Below are 22,117 nucleotides of genomic sequence, written 5' to 3' on the forward strand. Positions count from 1 at the left end.
AGCCAGTAGAGGGTCTATACTGTTTTTGTTTCTAACTACTAGACCGGGATGTTGTTCATTTTTCATGCCAAGAAACAATATATTGACACATAGGAGCCACTTTTTTTGTACAATATAGTGGCCAATATAGTCCATATTGTTGTTGTTGCCACACAAAGTCGACTTAGGGCTAGATTTCTGTCTGATTGACCTCATTTTGGATATTGACAAATAAGTTGATGCCGTAAAGTCTCAATAATTGCAGAGATATTGCTGGCCAAAACACACTGACTACAAATACTTTTATGATTCATGGCCGCACCACACAGAGCATTTTAATAACCTTTTATACGAAGTGTCACTGCCTGCGTGACGATCCTCTGATTATTATTTTTCCCGTAGAGTGCCTATTTTTAGTCGTGTTGTTAGTGCTGCTCTTCTATAGGAGGGACAGGTGTGTCATCGGCTCTCATGCCTCACTTCTACCGAGCAAGATGAGCACCAATTCACTGTGTCAGCGGCTTAACTACACAATTGCACGTCTGCGAAGGAGCGAGATTAAAGAACAAGGCCGGTGCTGCAAGACTTTGAGCGAAGGGAGCAGTGAATGGAGTGCGCAATTACATTTAATAGCTTTTGAATATTTGGATTAGTTAATGACGACAGAGCGGTTGGCAGGTCAAAGTCAAGGACAGGCTAATTGTTTGGAGATTGATGGGTTTATCATAACGTCGGTAAAATCCTCCTTTGCTCTAGCTACAATGTTATTTATTAAAAAGTAGAAGCCAAGATGAGGTATTTTCTAGCCAACAAAACGTAAAAAAGTCTTTGATATCTGTTTGAACAAATCGTGTAAAATAAATAAAATAAATAAAAATTGAACTTAAGGATTGACCGATGGAGGGAGCAGAGAATCTGGATGAAGAGGTAAATGAAGGAAGGAAGGATCTTGGCAAGAATGAAGTGCTAAAGGAAAGATTAGACGGATTAAAGAACCAGCTAGGAATGGAATCTAGGACTTAATTGGGTGAACAAAATGAAAAAGTGAACATGAACTGTGAGTATATCAGCATCAAAGGGAGAAAAAGTAAATTTAAGGGTCATGTTAAAATCTGTCAAATGTTTTTCTCTTGCTTATGAGCTTATACACCAACAGTTGCTTAAATCGTACATTTTTTCCTAGGAATTCATACATAGTGTCTCGTAACACATAGGCCTCATTCTTCAGCCCATACTCGGTTGTAAAAGCTCTCAAAAAAAATATATTGCACAATCAAAGTCTTTCTTGGAAGGATCCATGTGTGCACAATAGGGCGCTTTTGTCAGACCTCCATCATCATTAGTCATTCTTGTAATATATCCTTGATGATGTATGACTGTTCCAAGTTGCCCCCCCACCTTTTCCCGCCTCGTTCCCCAAGAAGCGCCTGTCAGCAGCAGCGTGTTGCTCTTTCTGTCACAAGAGGTGAGTCACAAGTGTCCTCCTTCGGTAATCAGTGTTTGGCTTTGAGGCTAGCTGGACATTGGTAATTATTAACCGTTGGTCACTAAAATAGTTTTTCCAAAAGCGTGATGTCACTCGTAATAATAAAAGACATAAGTATCGGCCGCCGAGTGACTAACATACTTGACTCGTGGTTTTTAAGGTTACTTTGTTGGGGCCATATTATGTAAGATCACTTCATAATGACTAAGACTGAATTAGATGGACCACCAGGACTCATAGCAGTGGAATGTGATACCGGTGTAAAGCGTAAAACTGCAGGTCTGTGGGTTGAGGATTTGCCCATGAATAGGGATGGATACTGTTAAGTGATACCAGTGTGGTATCGGAAAAAAAGATTTAGGTACTACCAGTAGCAAAAAAACAAAAGTATCAAAACAGGTACCGAAAAGAAATATTACATCTTTATATTCAAGTTTTGATGAAAATTTTGATCAAAATTTGAATGGAGGGAAAATGTGAAAAACAAGTGGAAAAATTAAGGTATATTTGAGAAAAATTGGGGGGGAAATGTGGGAAAGTAATGAAAAAATCGGTGGGGAAAATTTTAAATTTTGGGGGAAATGTGGGGAAAAAATGGGAAAAACAAGAGGAAAAATTGGGGCGAAATTAGAGGGGAAAATTGGGAAAAAATAGATAAAAATTTGGAAAAAATATGGGGAAACATATTTTGGGAAAGTTGGGGAAAAAATCCGGAAAAAAAAAATGAAAAATTGGGGGGGGGAAATGTGGAAATTTGGTTAAAATGGAAAAAATAAAGTTTTTTTGTAGTTAAAGGGAGTTTCATCTCAAACAAATGATACAAATGTAAAATACGTTAAATGGAAGGAAAATGAATAAATAAACATTACTCTGTTTTATGGTTCTATATGACAAATAATTTTGTTGCCTACTGGTATCGAAAAAAAGTATCGTTCAGGTATTGGTATTGAAAACCAAGTATCGTTAAAGGACTGGTATCAAAAAATAAATAAAGGTACCTAGCCTATACCCATGAACCAGATAGTTGCTCATAGGAATCCTACCCGAGCACATTGACATTGAATGAAGCTTTTAAATGTCTTCGCTTGTTTGGCTGCAGCTGTGATGATTATAAGTGGAACTGGAGCCTTTAGCATTACAGTGTGGGTAATTTAAACAAAGAGTAACAACTTTGAACAATTAAAACGCCTATACACTCGCAATACAAGACTTCATACACTCATTGACTTAGCGTTTGTCCCTGAGTTAAATGGCTGCACGGATTTTGAGAAATTACTGACTCCTGAGGCATTTCCAAGGAAAGACCTTAAGTAATCCTAAAAAGCCTGGTATCCTCCTTTAGGTTACACCATCCGGATGTGGGAAAATGATTGTTTTCGTTCTGAATCCCAGGGATGACGTAAAAGGTTTGTGGGAAAATGGATTTTGCCCGGGTCCTCAGAGAAATGCAACCGTGTTTTTTGAAGTGCCCCTTGTGCAATACCAGCCTAAAATTAGCCCTACTTGGTCTTTTGCCCCCACTCCAGACTGTCTTAATGACTCTGACTATGCTGTGTTTGGAGAGTCTGGCCCAATAGGTCTGGGATCTGCTGTAAAACATGTTTGAGCTTCTTCTTGCCTCCAAAATGTTCCTTTTATGGTCCTTTTTCCAGCCATTGTAAATTACACCAGGCCCTAAGACAACTCCATTACTTTGAAGTCATCTTTTGAAGATCAGGTTACCTCTAGCGTTTCTCTTGTCCCAAATTAAATTCCCTGCAAAAGCTCTAGATTTAATCATTTGTCCACTTATCTTGTTAACTAATCTGCGTAACTGGATTTATTACATTATCTTAAGCGATTTGGTTGCTCCTTGTTTAAAAGCGTAGCAGCGCGGCTGGCGCTCACAGATTAAAGTGTGCTTGATTGTGACATATGGTATGCCCTTATCCCCTCGGCCCGCGCCATAACAAGGCTTCAAATTATTCCCAAACCACTTGAGACTTTGTTTAGTGACCCACGATAATGCAATTATATAGTACAAGGTGGAACTCGATGCTCTGTCTGAATGTTTAATACTTTGGATCTGCACATGGCAAACTACTGTATGTCTCCTTCACGCTTAGTATTAAAGTTATGAAGGCTACACAATTGAATCAAAAGCACAAGTTCACACTGTGCAATTTAGGCTTGTCATGATGCTCACACTTGAAACTCGAAAACTCAAAACTTGATTTTGAACTTGATACAGATTTTGACACTATTGTTGCAAATAATGTAACATAAAGCTACATTGACATAGCAATCCTACATATGCAGTGAACTCATGTCTTCTTAATTGTGTTTACAGCCCATTCATAATACTGTCAAATAGGTAACTTTAACAGAAGGCTTAGTAGTTTATTTTACAATTTAGTCATGCTTTTCCCTCCTAAAGATCAAGACTAATCTATTCATGTATGTATTTAGCTATTCCTACAGTTAGACTCCTACAAACATGCACTAAATTACATTAGATTCTTGTATTGGTTATACTGTTCATTTGATATTTCAGTCTTTCTTCTTTGTTAAAGCTCCTGGACAAGTTTTAAAATCTTAACTATGAGCTACATCCTCGTACAAATCATAATTGCAATGCTTACCGTATTTTCCGGACTATAAATCGTTCCGGAGTATAAGTCGCACTAGCCTTGGCAACTACCTGGTCATGGGAGGCCTAACTGCACCGTTTACAAGCCTCTCCCGGCATCACATTGTTCAAGCTCTCATCTGCAAACTCGTTCCTCTGGCTGTGGCCATCTCTTAGCCCGCTATTAGCTTTTTTTTGCTTTCTTCATTGCAAGAGTAACCTCCGCTTTTTCAAGTTTCTCGCTCGCTACAAACTTTCTTTCTGCTGCTCGATTGCCGTCTTTTAAATCTTCAATGGTTCAGGAGTAGCAGATACTGGTGCACAAGCCCAGAGCGCCCTCTAGCGGCTGTCAATGTGAACATGTGTAAGTATATATTTTGATATAGAAGTCGCACCTGAGTTTAAGTCGCACCCCCAGCCCAACTATGACTTATAGTCTGGAAAATACGGTACATAAAAATAGCAAGAATTCTCTCAAATGTCAATACTAGATATATTTTAAATGTGCGCTGGGAACTTTAATTAAAAGGAAAAAGAATCCCCAAATCCTTCAGCCCTTCATCATATTTATTCCCAAACCACCAGAGGCTTCTTAAGTGAAGCACAATGCTGCAATTATAGCACAACACGATAGATCCCGATGCCATCTTTTCAAGTTTAATAGCCCAGCAGCAAAGCAGATTTGTACATTGTTTACAAGGGAGCTCCCCCCCTGTTCCTTTCTCCCTACTTTTTTTTTTTTTTCCATCTCTTTGGAAAGATTTACAGTCCTGGGCGCTTGTGTTTTTCTGCTCGGGTTTGCATTGTTCCAGGCGGCTGTCAGTGTCTGCTGCGCACTTTGATTTAGGTCCAGGATTCCCACACACGAGTAGCCAAACACCAGACGACCACCGGGGCTACGAGAAGAGGACCCAGGGGGGAGGCCAGAGAGGTGCAGGGACACTCCATGAACCTGCCGCAAAGGACAAGGATTTACTTTTTATTGTGCAGAAAAAAAGTTAGAAGACTACAAAATTAGTGGTATTTGCCAAATAGGCTGGTGGTTTACTCAGACCATTGATTGGATGCTGGACCAGTGATACAGATTTGTTGTGGTCCGAGCGTCAGCCTGCTTGGATTAGACATACGAGACGCAGATGGCAAAGTTATCCCATCTTAAGTAGCCCCCAAATCTGCAGCCCATACTTCCACGTGTCATTTAAATCACCCGTTGGAGTACAATAGGCATTGCTCAGTTGTTTAGAATTTTGTGCATCAGTGGGCATCAAATATTTGTCACAGCCGACCTATTTAAAGACATGACTTGGCCCAATTAAGCTCGCCAGTTGGGCATACCATACAGACTGTTACACGGCAGCATTGATTGGTGACGACTGTGGACATGTTTTTTGTCGATGCAGTCTGCTTTGGTCATAACGTGTTAGGGCGAGATTCTCTGCAGTTGTTTCATGACAGTTTCTTCAAGCTGAAAATTGTCAGTGCATTCCTTTAAATTAGGACTGAACGATGTATTGCCAAATTATGGTGATATCAACCTCTTAAACCCCACCTGAACTGAGCACATTTTCTCCAATATGGCTTCACCCATATCTAAAAAAAAAAAAGTAGGGCTGAAACGACTAATCGATTAATCTACGACTAATCGATAATTGAAATAGTCGACAACTATTTTAGTAATCGATTAATCGTTTTCTGGTTCACACAGACTCAAATAGAGCAAAACTGACATGAAAATGTAGTATTTTTGATGAAAACCTACTTTGTTTTTCATAGCAAGGGTCTATAGTGTTTTGTTTTGTTATTGTAATTTTCATGAATATCCATCTGTGTCTCATCCAATCAGAAGCAGAATTAGCGTCAAGAGCCTCCAACAAACATTTACTTTAGTGTTTCCTCCATCAACACGTCCTCAAGCGACGGCACTTTAGCTTCATGTGATTTTTTTTAATCCAATTTTCCTACACCATTCACAGCCAAGCGATTAATCGATTAATCGTAAAAATAGTCGATAGATTAATCGATGACAAAATAATCGTTAGTTGCAGCCCTAGAAGAAAGTGCCAATATAGCGTCGAATATGAGGATGCAATGAAGTGATAAAAAACAGTGACAAAGAAGCAATAAAAAGCAACAAATACGTGCCAGAAAAGCGACAATAATACAGCTAAAGAGTCACGAAAAAGGGACAAAAATCATGATGAAAAACACAACAAAGAAGCAATAAAAGCCAGAAAAAAGTGCCAGAAATCATCATCAAAGTATTAAAGTTAGTTATCGAATATTGCAAGTCTTCTCTTTTCGTGCTGTAATTTCTAAAAACTTTATAATCTGATATGTTAAGTGAACTGGTCAAGTGCAAAGCCAGTACAGCAATTCTCTAAACACATTATATTCTTAATCATTTGCCGCAGCCTTTATGTTAACCAAATATTTGTTCTAGATCCTCCATTCTTAAGGCCTATGTTGTTTAAGCACACAGAGGCCATTCTTTCGGGATTATGCTTCTCCAGTTTAACAGTATCCTTTTGTTCTCGGGACAGTGTTTACGGCCCACCTCACGTCCCGCCTCCCGACAGGTGTGTTCCAAAAGGGGGCCCAACTTCACACTTGTTGGGTCGATTCTCCACATCCCAGGCCACTGCTGAGGACCTCCTTTATCTTTGGTGGGACAAATGTCTACCCCCAGACCCTCGGAAATCGGTTTGGCTGCCAGATTAAAAGTAACGCACATTTTGTAGTTTTGTTGAAAAGAAGCATAGTTGGAATGCCAGGGTTTTTCACACTGGATAAACAAGAGGGGGGGATCTTGGATAGACAGGTGGCCTGGATTTCTTCAGCCATGACTGACAGCACTGAGAAGCATCAAGAGGGAGAACTGAAGCATGTACTATGTATTCTAAGACCAAACTGTTTGATTACTGTGGTAAATATTAGGTATAGCTCAATAAATTGTACTTGGTCTTTAAGTGTATAGTGGTAAATCCAAATAAAATCCAAAGTTAAAACTGTCTACTCCCCTTCCTGCTTTTCCCCATTCAAAGTTCCCATCGCGAATAGTAATCAATAGCCTATAGAGATTTCAATCTTAATTTGGCATTGTGTTTTAGCTGGATGCCCTTCCTGAAGCTTAATAAAAAGGCTAATATCAAAATAGGGATGAAAACGAGAATGAAAACGAAACAAAAACATGACAAAAAAGCATCAAAAAAAACCAAAAACATGACAAAAAAGTAAAAAGAAAAGAAACAGTAACATGACAAAAAAGTGACAAAAAAAGATGCAGAAAAGTGACAAAAAAAGAAACAAAAAAATGACAAAGCATCAAAAAAGAAACATAACAAAAAAAGTGTCAAAAAAGAAACAGAAACATGACAAAAAAGTGACAAAAAAAGAAACAAAAAAATGACAAAGCATCAAAAAAGAAACATAACAAAAAAAGTGTCAAAAAAGAAACAGAAACATGACAAAAAAGTGACAAAAAAAGAAACAGAAACATGACAAAAAAGTGACAAAAAAAGAAAAAGAAACATGACAAAAAGTGTCAAAGAAACAAAGTGACAAAAAAGCAATGAAAAATCAACAAAAAGGCAATATATATACATGACAGAAAGTGTCAAAAACGTGGTGAAATCACGTCAAAAAAGTAACGAAAAAAGCAACAACAAGGTGACAAAAACGTGACTAAAGCAAATCAATAAAGCAGTGAAAAATCAACAAAAGGTGTTGAACATGACAAAATAGCGACGAAATCAAAACAAAATCGCTTCAAAAATAAATGTGACAAAAACACAGCGACCATTTGACAAAAAGTTACGATCGCTTTTGTAGGTCCCAGCTTTCAAATGAGGCATTACACTGTTGCTTTTTTGATTTGGCTAAAGTCGAACTGGAGAAAATGCGCTCGGTTCAGGCGGGGGGTAAGAGGCTAACCTCATGCTTCCCTTCATCTTATTTTAAGATGTAAATTCTTTGTCAAAACTCGAATTTGATGCCATTTAAATTGGCCTTTGGTTTCCTGTGTCAACAATAGCACTTGCCTGCAGAGGGGCGCATAAAAGCCCCCCACCTGGGCAGAAGGTGCTGTGTGTGTCTACCCCAGCGCCCTCCGGTTAACTGCCCTGTTCTTTTGTGCACTCAGTCATGGGAAAGAAGGCTTCAAAGCCGGAGCAGCGGGGATTGTAGCGGTCATAAGCGTTGAGGTCCGCAAAAGGCAAAGTTCCCCTGTTTTTTTTTTCCTGACTCCTTGTAATCTGCTAATCCGGATGGGGGACCACCGGTGATCTGACGAAAGAGGTGCGCCAGAATCATGCAGGAAGCAGGTCAAGGAGGGAGGGGGGAGGAGGGGAGACCAGGCACGTATAGGCCACCCATAGCAATGACAACAGCCCAGATGTTAAAGGTTAAGTGGACTCATCATTGACAAGGCCCTTATGTATGTGCGCATAAAAGGCAGGAATGTGGCGGTTCACCTCCACCAATTAAATAAGAATCCACTTGAACAAAACACACGTTACTGTGTCAACCAGTGATTAATTATCAAGTTTCAACCTTTCGATACGCCATGTTGAATACGAGGACGATCATGAGCCACATTCACACTGTGCGCCTCCAAGCAGGACATTCTGCTGGTGAAGTTAGGGTTTTTCGTAGTAAATCCTGGTTAAACTGAATTCTATACCCCTTTTATAAGTCTAAAACATGAAAATAGACCCTTGTATTTCTTTAGTGGTACCGAAAGTGGGGCCAGATTTGTCTCTCCAAGGAGTTAGTCGGGGAATACTTTACGTTTACTCAATTGACATGCACTTTTGGAAGAATTTGTACTTCTTAGAGTACTTTTTTCATACGATTTGCTTGTTCTTGAGTAAAATTATAATGACGTATCCGTACTCTTACTTGAGTAAAAATCATAGTTATTTTTTCTTTTAAATATTTAACCTATTATCGCCCCACCTGAACCGAGCACATTTTCTCCAGTTTGGCTTTGCCCAAATAAAAGCTGCTGAAAACTAGGATAAAAATGCAACAAAAGAGCATTAAAAACATGTCTAAAAAGTGACAAAAACATTACAAGGAGGTGTTGAAAAAACAATTTTAAAAAAAAGAGTTGAAAAAGGGATGAAAAATGTGACTTAAAGAGTCTAGATGCAACTTGGTCATTTTATGCTCACTACTGCCTCCTCAGGTCCTACGTGTAACTGCACCTTCTATATTAAGCTCGTGCATGACGGCAATTCGGACCCGAAGTAACAACTTTCTGAGTGACAGTGCAAGATTTTAGAGGCAATTGTGGTGAATAGGTCTGGGCTCATTCTTCACATAATTTTAACAGTTTTAAACTCCATATACTATAAATGAAGATGAAAATGCAAAAAGGCTACAAAAGAGCAGTAAAAAAAAGTGACAAAAAAGCAACGACGAGACGGCAACAACATGTGGAAAAACATCCATTTAGATCATTAGATCATCTTAGCTTTCAAATGAAACATTACTCTGGCGTATAGGTTTTAGATTTGGGTAAAGCTAAACTGGAGATAACACGCTCGGTTAAGAGCTAAAGCTGCAAGTGCTTCATTTTGATCTATAAAGTAGATGTAGTTCGTCTCGTGCACCTTGTTCTATAGAATTATTTTGTTTTTCTGTATTTTCTGCCATTTTCTATAAAAAGCTTCTTTGTAAATATCACGATTTCCACATGGTTTTAAGTTTTGTTTAAGACCATTTATGGCTTCATTGAAAATAAATCGACTTTTTCACCAGAACAGTTACTCGTACTCACAGTAATCAAGTAACATTTTCTCCAAACACTTTTACATGAGTAATTATGTGAGTAGACTAGGGACACCAAAATAGTATGTCATCCTAAAAAGCACAATATTTAATGGATATTTATATTTAATCATGTTTTCATTTGATCATTCTATGTGCAATACCTTGAGGAAGTTTCCAATTCCCCTCCGTCCAAAAACTTCCATCAAGTGTCATTCCTGCCACCTCAGGTTTCTGCAAGAATGCCGAGCTTGGATCTGCCTCAAAACGGTCCCACAATCACTGAAGGTTTTTGGATTGACATCAGCCCTGTCCCCATTTCCCTCGTTTCCCTCCTGCCCGCGAGCGTCTGCCATTCGATCGCCAGACCTCCGCCAGCCCCACTTGTGACATGTTTGGCGATTTCACACTGGCTTTGTGGCCATACGGAGCCCTCCTTTTCTCCCAAATGTTGCGGTGCATAAATAATACATTGCTCCCATCATTTGCAATGCATGACTGAGCATAGCCAGGGGTCACGACGAAAGGAATGTTGCCAAGTCATATTGTGTCAGGGGATGGTTCGAAATTAGTGAAATGCTTTTGTAATTGACGGCAAAGGAATATATTGAAGCAGTGGCTGGCTGTCTTAAGTGCAGAATTTCAATGCTTTCTAAGAGTTTGACTCGTATAACCTTGTTTAGCCTCTAGTAAATCTCTAAAAAATGCCTTAAATTGGGCTAGACGACATTTTTGGCCGCAGACTCTGGGATGAGCAGCACTTCTGGCATCTGTCTCTGTCAGGTATGCGAATAAAAGCACCAAGCTTAAAACCTTAAAAGGTGTGTTTTGCGCGTGACGTCAATCACGGCAAAATCCCCATGGCAACAACCGCTTAAAAAATTCAACTTTATCTCTCAGGTTTATGTAAATATTACTCCGTCTTGACGTAAGAATTTGCAGGACACTTTGGTGCAAAAGTGTCATCCTGATAGCGGACAATCTGACAGCATGTTTTCATTTTGGAACCCCCCCCCCACACACACACACACCTTCTACCCCTCCCTCTGGCTCTCATTCCTAACCCTCCCCATCCCAAACAAGAGGCAGGAATGTCGGGTTTCCATGACGCTGATGAAGTAAAAACCTGGCAATGCTCCCGCTCCTCTCCCCTAACCATAGTCTGATCCCCCCGTGTAGCCTTCATTCACTAGCGGCTTATTATGCACAGGAATGCGTAGCCCCCACTGCGGAGAAGGGTAGTAGTGGGGTGCCGGGGTAATTTGGGACACAACCCCCCCCCCCCCCCTCTTTTTTTAGTATTTCGTTTTATTCCCCTGGTCTGTGCAATTACTCGTAATTGAATCGAAATTGCAATTTGAATGGCTGCCAATGACTCCTCTTAAAGGAAAAACTATGCATACCTTTTCTGAAATGCATGTGATTCTTATATTATGGTTATATTTAAAATGTTGCCTTTAAAACACAAATCTAATTGCAAGCACCATACCTGTCAGAGAGAAGTAATTGCAGTGGCGCAGTCATACTCCCTCTTGATCGACTCCCGGACGCCCTCCCTCCCTCCCCTATGACCTGCGCGCACGGACAAAGACGTGCATATCCACACGGCCGTCATGTCCCGCTCAGGAGAAAGGCTGCCGTTGTGATTTATTGTTCCATAAATGCTTCGTGTGTTGAGCCCATGAGGCGACCGGCCCCGCTGTTTGCCATTGGCCCCAGGGACAAAAGTGAGTTTTCAGACTCTCAAACAAATCCGGGCTCAAAACTCGGCGGTATTCCCTTGGGAAAAAATAGACAACCTTCAGCACGGCTTGTTGTGTGTTTTTGCTTTTCAGATAGTGTTAGACTAATATTTGTGAATTAGAAGGGCGCTGCAGTGGGAAAGATTGTGTGGATGTTAAGATGATAAAAAATTAACCCTTAGTTTGTGTCGGCTCAGTCTTCTTGTATGCAGTGAGTGTTAGATTTGAATTTGGAGAACTATCTCAAACGTCTCATGTCACTTGTATTGTTAACTAGTAACTACTAATATTTACCACTGTTACTGCTTCTGCTGCTGCTGCAACTTACAGGGGTCTCCAACCATATATAAAGTACACTGTTACCTACTTCTCTGTAACAAAAATGGCAGAGAGCTACAATGCTTTGATGAAACTCGTGTCTCTGTGTGTCCATTATGGTACCAGATGATGATAACTGAAGAAAAGGAGTTGAATTTCCACTATTCTTTTAGAATTATCTAAAGGTAAATGCATGTAGAAATGCATTTGGTGAGCTAGGCCTACTTTTATACTATTGTAGCTATTGCTACTGCTACTGCTACTGCTACTGCTACTGCTACTGCTACTGCTACTGCTACTGCTACTGCTACTGCTACTACTACTACTACTGCACGACTGCTGCTCAAGCTGTTGGCCCCCTGGGCAATGGTGAAGAAACAAATTCCTCAATCGAGACTGTTGGATTTGCCTTGGGGAAGACTGATTTCTAATAACTTTAACTACTTCTAATGCTATTGTATTATTATTTGGAATGTAAATGTATTCTTTAAAGAAACATTGTTTAGCCTCTCATATAGACCTGGCTGATTATTATTCCCCCCCCCCCCCAAAAAAAAAAATCAGTGATTTTCCACCATTTAAACCAAAATACTGCGATCTGTAAATAAATGTATTGTATTTTATTAAAGTGCATCAACATAAACAAAATTGCAAAGGCAAACCCTTTCTCTAACTGAAAGTCACTGAGCAGTGTGCAACAAAGATTGTTAAACGTCCAAATTATTCATACTGTATTTGGATTGAGCGATAAAACAACAAAAAATCCTGAGGTGGGCTCAGTTCTTGTTGGCACATTTGTACAGCAGGACCTTCTTCCTCAGAGCAGAGGGCAGTGAGCTAAAACAAAGACTTTTTTTAAATATATGAATTGATTTGACCTACCACCTCGATTTTTAAATCTAATAGATTTTTTCCCCAGCCTTACTCTTATAATGACATTATGACGTTTCCTTGAATAAATGTGGATTTTCAAACCAACAGTTGACAACTAATGTATAGGCTTTTTCTTTCCTAACAAAGAAGCACAGCAAAGTATTCCCATTTACTCTACAGCAAACAAAAACATAACTATATGGAGATAATACATTTTCTCCCCAGTAAAATGAGGCAGTTTGGGGGTTAAACATTCAGCCTCTGCATTATCCCCTGTCCTGCTGGGCCTGTGAACACAACCATAATGTCTTTCTAATTAGCCTCCATTTAGGATTCTCCAACGGGCCACACCACTGCCACTGCATATCAAAACCCCAATGGAAGATCCCCTCTGTATAAATGGCCATTCATGGTTTCACTCACTGCTCTACAAATGTCCCGCTCGGTCATGTTTGATGCCTTCCAGACTCAATATTGGGTTACGGGATTTTGTGAATGCCTTGTATAGGCTGTATGGAGATGATTTAGACCATTGTTTGTGTAATATCCACAAATAGGATCTAAACGGAGCAGCACCAATTAAGCGCTGTGGGGCTGAAAAGGCCCATTGTAAACGGTGACCCTCATCAGATCATTGTGAGCTGGGGTCCTCTGCTCTCTATGGGAACAGGACTTTATTATTTATGGGCAAGAAATTCTGGGTGTATTCTGAACTTCTTGTGGTTGTTTTCATATTAAATAACAAACTTAACTTCATACAGTGATTTTGCATTTTTGGGGGGGAATCTTTATTAAAAAATACCAAGACAGCTGTTTTCAGGGAAGAGAGGAAATAACATTGTAGCAATTGGTTCAAGAATCTGCTGTTTTTTGAGGAAAGCTAAGGGGTCCTGACATACTGTGTATTTTTGTTTGTTCAGTGTTATTGTAGAGTTTTAAATCAACACTTTCTATGTATTACAGTGCCTTCAGCAAGTATTCATACCCCTCTCCTCAAATCTCTTGTTTGTACTCTCATTGGTTGACAAAACTAGAAAAAACACTTCAATGCCAAAGTGTCAAAGTCTAAATTTGCAGACGACCCTGTGCTACAGTTTGGGAACCACTGTTTGTCCCATTCACTCGTAATGATATGGAAATCTCGAGTGGTTACATAATATATTCCTTCTGTATACATTGAGGCTTAAGCACCACTTGTACAGAAAGGACTTGTCTCTTTGATGCAGAGCCGTGTCCGAAACAGCCTGTCCTCCCTGCCTCCGCGAGGACAGGCCGCTGACGTCAGAGACACCGCTGGAAGGAGCTGTGGATGACATCTGATGAAGATAGATTAAAATGGTTGCTGTGTTGGAGAATAGGGCTCTCCAGGTCCCGTGGAGAGGCTTTGGCAGGACAGAAGTAATGGGGCAAGCTGGCTTTGAGCAGGTAGTGTAGTTTTAAGGGAACAGATGAAGGATGTGCAATGTTGTTGATCAATTAATGAACTTGAAAGCTATTTAAAATGCAATTTTATAGTATTTTTCAGTCCATTGACCAACCTAATCTATCATCTATTAAAGGACTTAGGAATTCTTCACTCAATTAGTTAGACACTTATTAAATCAGCGAGATTATGTTTTAGCCGTGGTTTGTTGCTTGGTTTGTCTGCAGCTTTGTGTCAGTAGAAGCTAAAAGCATGGTTACAATGGCCCAATGGAAACTATATATTTTGAAGAAGCTAGAAAACAAGTCATTAATTAAAAGAAAAGATTTGGCTTTAAGAGAACAACCAAATCTAAATCATGTCTATCCATAGGGCTCTGTACTGTTAAACTATATTTGTATACGTAAAGTTTAGATACTACAGTTATCAAAAAAATAAAGGCATCGAAAACGAGTACCAAAAATAAAATGATATCGTTAGAGACAAGGGAGAAGTGACATCATTAAAGAAAGTTACATGGTCGTTTCAGCTTTAAAAAGTCTTTTATGGAAGAAAATGCACATTATGGCTCTGTTTTCAAGTTCTACAGTACAAGTATTTTAGTATAAATATATTAAAAAAAGAATTGTTCATGTATCGGTATTCTAAACCAAGTATCGTTGAAGTACTGATATCGGAAAAATACAGTACCCAGCTCTATTTATCCATCATATGTGGAGACAAAAGTCTCAGCAAGGAGTCCCAGTCCCCAGACACTTCCTGCACACTGTCCAACCTTGGGCTAATCAGTTCTAAACTTGGACCATATCAGGACCAAACCATGATTTAAAGGGACTAGATCGAAGTTGTAGTTTTTATACTCACGACTGCCACCTCAGGTCTTGCGTGTAACTGCAGGTTCCATATTAAGCTTGTGCATGACAGCACTTTGGACCCGAATTAACACCTTTTTGAGTGACAGTGCAAGATTTTAGCAGCAGTTATGGTGAATAGGTCTGAGCTCATTCTACACATTAGGACATTGCTGGAACATGTAGGGGAGGAAAATACATAATTTAAACATTTTTAAACTCCGTCTAGTCTCTTTAAGTTCTAAACATGAAACTTGTCTCCACCAGTACCACCTGGAGTTGCCCACAAAAGTGATGAAATATAGCGGCCATTTTCATTACAATTAGAATTCAAAACAAAAAATCTGGGGTAAAGCAGTGAAAATGTTGCTGGAAACTCATGCATGGCATAAGGATTACCAAATGTCAAAACATTTTATCACACAGCAAATAATTAGCACTAAAATGTGACTCAAAGATCTCTACTTTATTTGAAATGCACCTCAATGTATTTATCTCAATGAAATGAAATGACAAAGCTTCACCATTTCTCATTTGCTTCATGTGGTGTGTAACTGTGCAATAGTCCAGTATTTTGGGACGTGTTTGGCTCCGAGCTGCAGCCACCTCCTGACCTCCGCCGCAGCGCTATTTTCCAGTCCAGAGCCAGTCACTGCAGGCTTTGAATTTGGACCCAGTGGTGCATGGCTAATATTTAGGCTTCACTGATTGCTTGTATTGAAGATGTCTGTATAGCATCGCAGGAATATACGGCTCTTTTGTCTTTTACAATCAGGGCGACGCCGGCAGACCCCTATAAGAAGACATGCTGTACTCTTTACGCTTTAAGTGTGGTCCCATGTCGCTTGGCACTGTCTGGCCTAATTCTATGGACTCTTTTGTTGGGTGTCTTTTGCTGGTTTTGTGATGTTTTGACCTGTTTGCTCCGCTCGTCACCTGCTGGTTAGTTGGCTGGATATCCGGATTCACGCCTGGACTATAGCATTGTCCCCGCGGCCTCCCAAGCCAAAGGCATTACTAGCCCCTCTGGTGACACTATTTGCCCCCCTCCCATGTGAAAAAAACTGGGCCTAACGAATAAAAGACAAAATAGTGGACGGCTAAAGTCTTGCTGATCCCTGTTTGCATGAAAAGGTAATCCAGGGGCGTTCGTCAGCACAAACTGTGGCTTTGACCGTCCCAAACGCTCTGCACGTGACTGTGGCGGACAACAATATTTTTTTTTCAATCTTTAGTTTGAAAGATAAGGAGCAAAACGTGACAAGGTACGCATGACTGGCATTTGAATAAAACCCAAACAACAGAGCCACTGTACTGTATATTTAGCCTGATTATAGCTTAGGAGCACATCCTAATAATCCTGTGTATGTAATTATTTGGCGCCCGATCTGCCGGGCTACCGGTGAACAGGTTAAACAAGGAGGTCATATTTTTTTAACCTTGAAATGAGTCGCATGCATGTGCAGAAGCAATTGCATCACTCTCAAGCAACATGTGTATATTTTGGAGTGGAGGGTTTAGGAGGCATCATTGGGAAGAACCACTGTTTGTAATGCAGGTGGAAGCACAGGGAAAGGAAGGGAGAGAGTTCAGCCTGTCGCTGAAGTTCTATCCTATAAACACAAACACAAAAGAATGGTCTTTTCTATCAATTATTAAATGATTGTGACTTTAAGTACTTTAAATTAATCCATGTTTCCTTCCTGATGTTCCATTTCAGAATCAGGATCAGAATCGGTTTTATTAAACTTCCCGTAGATAAATAGTAAACTACTAAAAAATAAACTATAAAAACTTTAAAACTATGAAACTATAAGGTCATCCATGAAAATAGATTAAGATAAAATATGGTGGCATAACAATATAACACAGAACAACAGTGTGAATCCCGTCATGCTTGATTGAGCATGCATGTACTTGCATTTATCTACTGTATATTATAATTACTTGTCATTAGTCAATTAGCATTCCTCTCAATTTCTCCTAATTTAAGTCGTCCTTGCATTAAAATATTTAACTAGATTGCATTTGTTAGCTGATACTGTAATCATGACCTCATTCCCCAGCTATGATACAAAGTTGTTATTACCAAGGTTAACTGATAGCACAGAGGCATTGTAAACATTGTATGACTCACTCCATAAAAGTCATCGCTAATAACCACGTTCACATAGGACAGCGGTGTTTTCCTCCATGAGCCTGTGCTAGTTACAGATTAGGTCACTTTTGGTTTAGTCATGTTTATAGTGGCTGAGTACGGGCTTGCTCACTTTAGCTTTAGTCTTTGTTTCGCGGTCCAGTTGCCTAGACAGACCATTGACTGCTACGGAGTTGACTGCTCACTGAATGGCGGCAGGTTGACATCGCTGCCATGGCCACGCTGCTAAACCAACAGAGCACGAATGTCATGTAGTAATCCTGTTGCCAGTGAGGTCGCACCGTTTACTACGAGCGAGGGACATTTAAAAAGAAGCAGCTCCGGTGCTAAACAACATTGGTTGGCTTCGTGAAATAGCTGTTTTGTTGACCAAGGATGTGATTATAATTTGACAACGCTGCATATTGACTGTGTTGACTTCATGTGATCATAGTGGAAAAGCCACAACACATAGAAAGAAAAGGTTTTACCCATGTTACAACATCTCTCACTCCTTAATGTTTAACCATACATTAATATTAAAATGTATAAAAGTCTATAACCTGGCTAACGCCATGCTGCTGTGTGCGCTCAAATTATTTCGAACTGCACAACAGCCTGGGGACCATGGCCCAAATTTTCCGGTGGATTTGGGAACCAATCACAGAACGAGGAGGGACGGCAAGACGATGACGCGCTATTCGATATACGGAAGCTTGTAGTTTTTTTACAGATAAAAAAAAAGAAGTTTATTTACGGATCCAACATGACAGCAGCAGACACAATGGTATTTTTCGATCAAGCTTTAGACCTTGTTCTAAATAATTTAGCTCAAAAGTTTACAGCGGGTACGTCATATGTCATCTCATACGATGATACGATTGGCCATGGCTACGTGCAGACGCATGATAGACTTTTTTTTTTTTTCTTCGTATCGCCCAATAAACGAGTATGGACGATCGTAAACCACACCTCTCCTACGAGAAAATGAATTGTTGGTCCCCAGACTAAATATCACTTGTGATTTTAGTCTGGTGTTAGCCAGGCTAAAAAGGTCTATGCTATGGTGCCCAAATTAAAGCAGTGCTAAGTAACTTGTTTACCTTAATAAATCCCTTTCGTAGTCCCTCTGGGGGTAATACAGGTGTTAATGGGATGATTGGGGGGGTCTAAATTGCAAAGCTAACTCCGGGCTAGCGCCTCTTAAACAGTATTTAAAGCCAAGTTTGAGTGAAAAAAATGTATTCATTGTGTAATTGGATGTACAATATCCCTCTCTCCCTTTGTCTTTTCTGTCAGCGTAGTATTTACTCTCTCAGACAATTAATGAGTAAAGAAACATAGCATGCTATGACACCTGCAGTGCCGCTAATGGCCTCTCGGGGCATGGGTTACTTAGTACTGCTTTAATGTTCATAAGGGACAATTATGCATTATACCATCCATTCATTTTCTTCCACTCGTCCGTTGCCAGGTCGAGGAGGCATTATAAATCCACTTCAAATCAGAGATCTCGACATGACATCTAGAAAATCACCTTTTTTAATTCTTGCTGATGGTATAATGTTGCGATAGGCAGGTTTGTTTAGGAGGAGGGCCGATGTTTAAGTACTGCAGACCAAAGTAAAGCACCACTTTCCACAAATACCAGTGCTGAACATCCTATATGACTAAATGGGGTGTTATGACAGGGATTTTCCTAATTTTTGGAGTACTTTACCTTTATTTGAGCTCAGAATTCTGGAATAATATTTCTTGAAATCATCTTAAGGGCCAGAGGTTCTGTGCTTGAGCACCTGACATTGCCTACCACTGCTGTAATGTCTTAATTTTGTAGTTCTTTGTTTCCCCTGATTGCAAAGAACATCACTCATTTTTTCAGACCGTGTTATGAAGGTTGATTTCTTAAGGACCACTGTTTCTCTGTGTTTCCAGAGCACCAGGACAGCCTCCACCACGCGGTCCACGAGCGTCTGGGGGAGCTCCTACGCGTCTTAAAGGCCATTATGAACAAACACCAGAGCCTGAACTCGGTGGACATCTTGAGTACGGCGGGAACTGTCATCGCATCTGTCAAAGGTGAGACGAACTGTCCAGGGCTGTAAACCCAATACCAAACAACATAATCTCCAAATTGCCAAAAATGTATTACTAATAAAGCACTGAGGGCGTAGCTCTCGATCTTTTCGTGCCAAGCATCATCTGAAACAAAGACAGGACTGCACCAGGTCAAAACGGGCTGATCCAGGTCTATAATTGGAATACAACTTGTGGAGTTTTAAACCTACACTCAAAAGCAGGACTTGACCATGTCAAAAATGTTTTTTCTTATATTAAAGCCAAAGAGCTCTCCCAAAACATGCCCCCACACAGCCTCCCAGTGAATTACACCACCTCCTCCTTCACTCCTCCGTGCGTCTGTTCTGTCTTTGCTTATCTTACTCCCTTCTTCTTATCTTCATCATCCCTGTCTTGTTTTTTTTTTAAACTATTACTTGGCATCTTCTCACACGTCCCAGAACTCAGCGGGAGATTTTGAATTACATGAGCCCTTTGAAAACTTGGAAATTGTACTTTTCTAGGTATGTAAGAGACATGCAATTTGATTCATAGCCTAAGTGCTTTGTTGTTCGATAGTTTGAGGTTGAATTGTCTCCGAACGTAAGAAAGATTCTCTGTGTTCTCTATGTTTCTCTATGTTCTCTATACCAAACATCAAAGAGGAATTAGACAAAATATATTCAAAAGTCTGTGGATTCCCATGGTTTGAATAACAGCATGCAAAACAGGCAGAAAGTTATCCAAAAGTGTTTTAAATGCCTCAAAGATGTCCTGTGGAGTTTTTGCTCGACATCCTCTGAAATCTCTGCTTTGAAGTGCAACAGCGTGAGTTTCGAGACCTGTTTTTTTTCCTGGTGTATGAAAATGATATTTGAAAATCAGGTGGTTGCGGATTCAAAAAGCTGAGGGTGTCCTTTGTGCTGGCCGTCCAAAGGGACTGACTGAGGAATCCTATTGAGCCTCCAGTTCTTTGAGATTATGATCTGGCATGCAGGTCAATTCTTAACTTGGCTGCCACACAAGAATCCCCGGAGTATACCCCTCTCTTCTCAATTTGCATCGGAAAGAGGGACACGGAGGGGCTGCGCTGCACTTTGAAAGCACTCGCTTAATAAGCAACGATGACACGGGGAAGTGAACAAAGACGGGCCCAGCTCTGCTTCTTCGTGGTTTACCTTGACTGAAATATTTGGACGGAAGCCATACACTTTTCACTATGGGTGGATACCGCCTTTTTCTTTGCAAATAATTAGAAGGTGTGTACATGTTGTGGCTCATGTAGCAACTTGACTAATAGGGCAGCTTATTAAAGCAACATATTTTCATTTAGCAAAACCTGTTGACCTGTACTAATAAGAGTTGCACTTTCTTCAAGCTGTCGTCGGCACATTGATGTTGGCTTAAGCTTTTTAATTTGCAAATACTTTTGTCTATTGCATTGGAATGTTGCCGCAATTACAGCTTTGCTGTCATATTTTTTAATTATATATTTGTACACAGAGATGCTTTAATATGTAAATTCTGTTGTAATGGCTGGACACAATATATTGTTACATTATTATTATGGCAGTGTTATTTGCCATGTCCACAAGAAGCCACAATGGCAAAGGCAAAGGTGAGTTTATTTGTAGAGCACAATTCGTACACAGTTGCATAAAATTACAAGAAAGCAGATAAAATCAATCCATAAAACATCAACATACTTAAGAGTGCAGATGAAATACTTTCAGTTGTCATATGCCCGGGTACAAAGAACTGTTTTCAGCCTGGATTGGAACATTGTCAATGTATCGCAAAATCAGATTTTTTCTTGTATTGCCCTGAAGTAGATTGTAAAAATCAGTGTTGGGGAGTAACTAAATAAATGTATTTAGAATATGTAAACACTGCACATGTGCGTCACATGATGCGGCTCCATTTGCCAAGAGATATTTTGAGTTCCTAATTAATGAGTTCATAACAGGTGTTCCAACAATCGTCCAGCAGTCTTCATTTTTGGTAGTAGTAGTAGTAGTAGTAATAGTAGTGGTAAGCTACTATTGTAGCCACAGCTGCCCTGGGGTAGACTGACAAAAGCGTGCAGACTGGTTGCCACTCACTCACCACATTCGCCAGGCTTCCTGGTGTTACCAAAGTACCGATCAGGCCCTTCCCTGCTTTAAAAAAAATTATACGCCATATTTATACATACATTTTTGGACAAACAATATGAAAGTATTCAAAGTATTCCAAATACAGTACTCCCATAAGACAAAGTAACGGAAGACGCTACAAAATGTATTTTAAGGCTAGTATTCAGTATTCAGTAACTAAATACAATTTCAACACTGCTCATAATTGCTGCAAAAAATAGTTGGTTAAAGCAATGGAAATGAAATGATCTTGATTATGTGGTTGCACTAATGTATGTCAGCCACTAGGGGGCCAATACTACTTTACAGTATTTGTGATATCAGATTACCTTGTCCATTGAGTGTTTTAATGCAATAGAAGCAGCGTGAGAAAGAGATAACCCAGTTGTATTATAATTGATTTCAAATTAAAATTATGACTATATTGCCAAAAATATTCCATGGTTGGATTGTTCATATAGGTTGGAATTTTTTCACATGATATGCAGTACTTCCTGTGATGTCCAGTGTCTAGTCACGTATCCTGCCTGACCGCATTAGTCACTGATGTATGAGAAGTGACCCCCAAAGTGATGCAGCTAATGGGTGCTTGGAGAGTGGTTGGTGCTTTTCCAGTGAAACAATACCATTTTTCCCCGATGATGTAACTTCCACATTGGGACCGCTGCTTGGGGCCTGAGCCACTGCTGCTGCATTGTGTTGGAGCCTCAGGATGTCCTGTTGGGGGGTAGGGGCTGG

At 40.0% G+C, this 22,117-nt stretch overlaps 1 protein-coding gene across 1 annotated transcript in view; it reads left to right on the plus strand.

The window, feature by feature from the left end:
• arhgap29a (Rho GTPase activating protein 29a) overlaps positions 1-22,117 on the plus strand; it is a 43,745-nt gene that overhangs the window by 3,659 nt on the left and 17,969 nt on the right. Inside the window, exon 2 of the mRNA XM_079576562.1 lies at positions 19,122-19,265. Within this exon, the coding sequence (XP_079432688.1) occupies positions 19,122-19,265 (144 nt within the window). The remainder of the gene's footprint in view (positions 1-19,121; positions 19,266-22,117) is intronic.

This window comes from Gobius niger (genome assembly GCF_951799975.1).
Source record: "Gobius niger genome assembly, chromosome: 18".
NCBI classification, from domain to species: domain Eukaryota; kingdom Metazoa; phylum Chordata; class Actinopteri; order Gobiiformes; family Gobiidae; genus Gobius; species Gobius niger.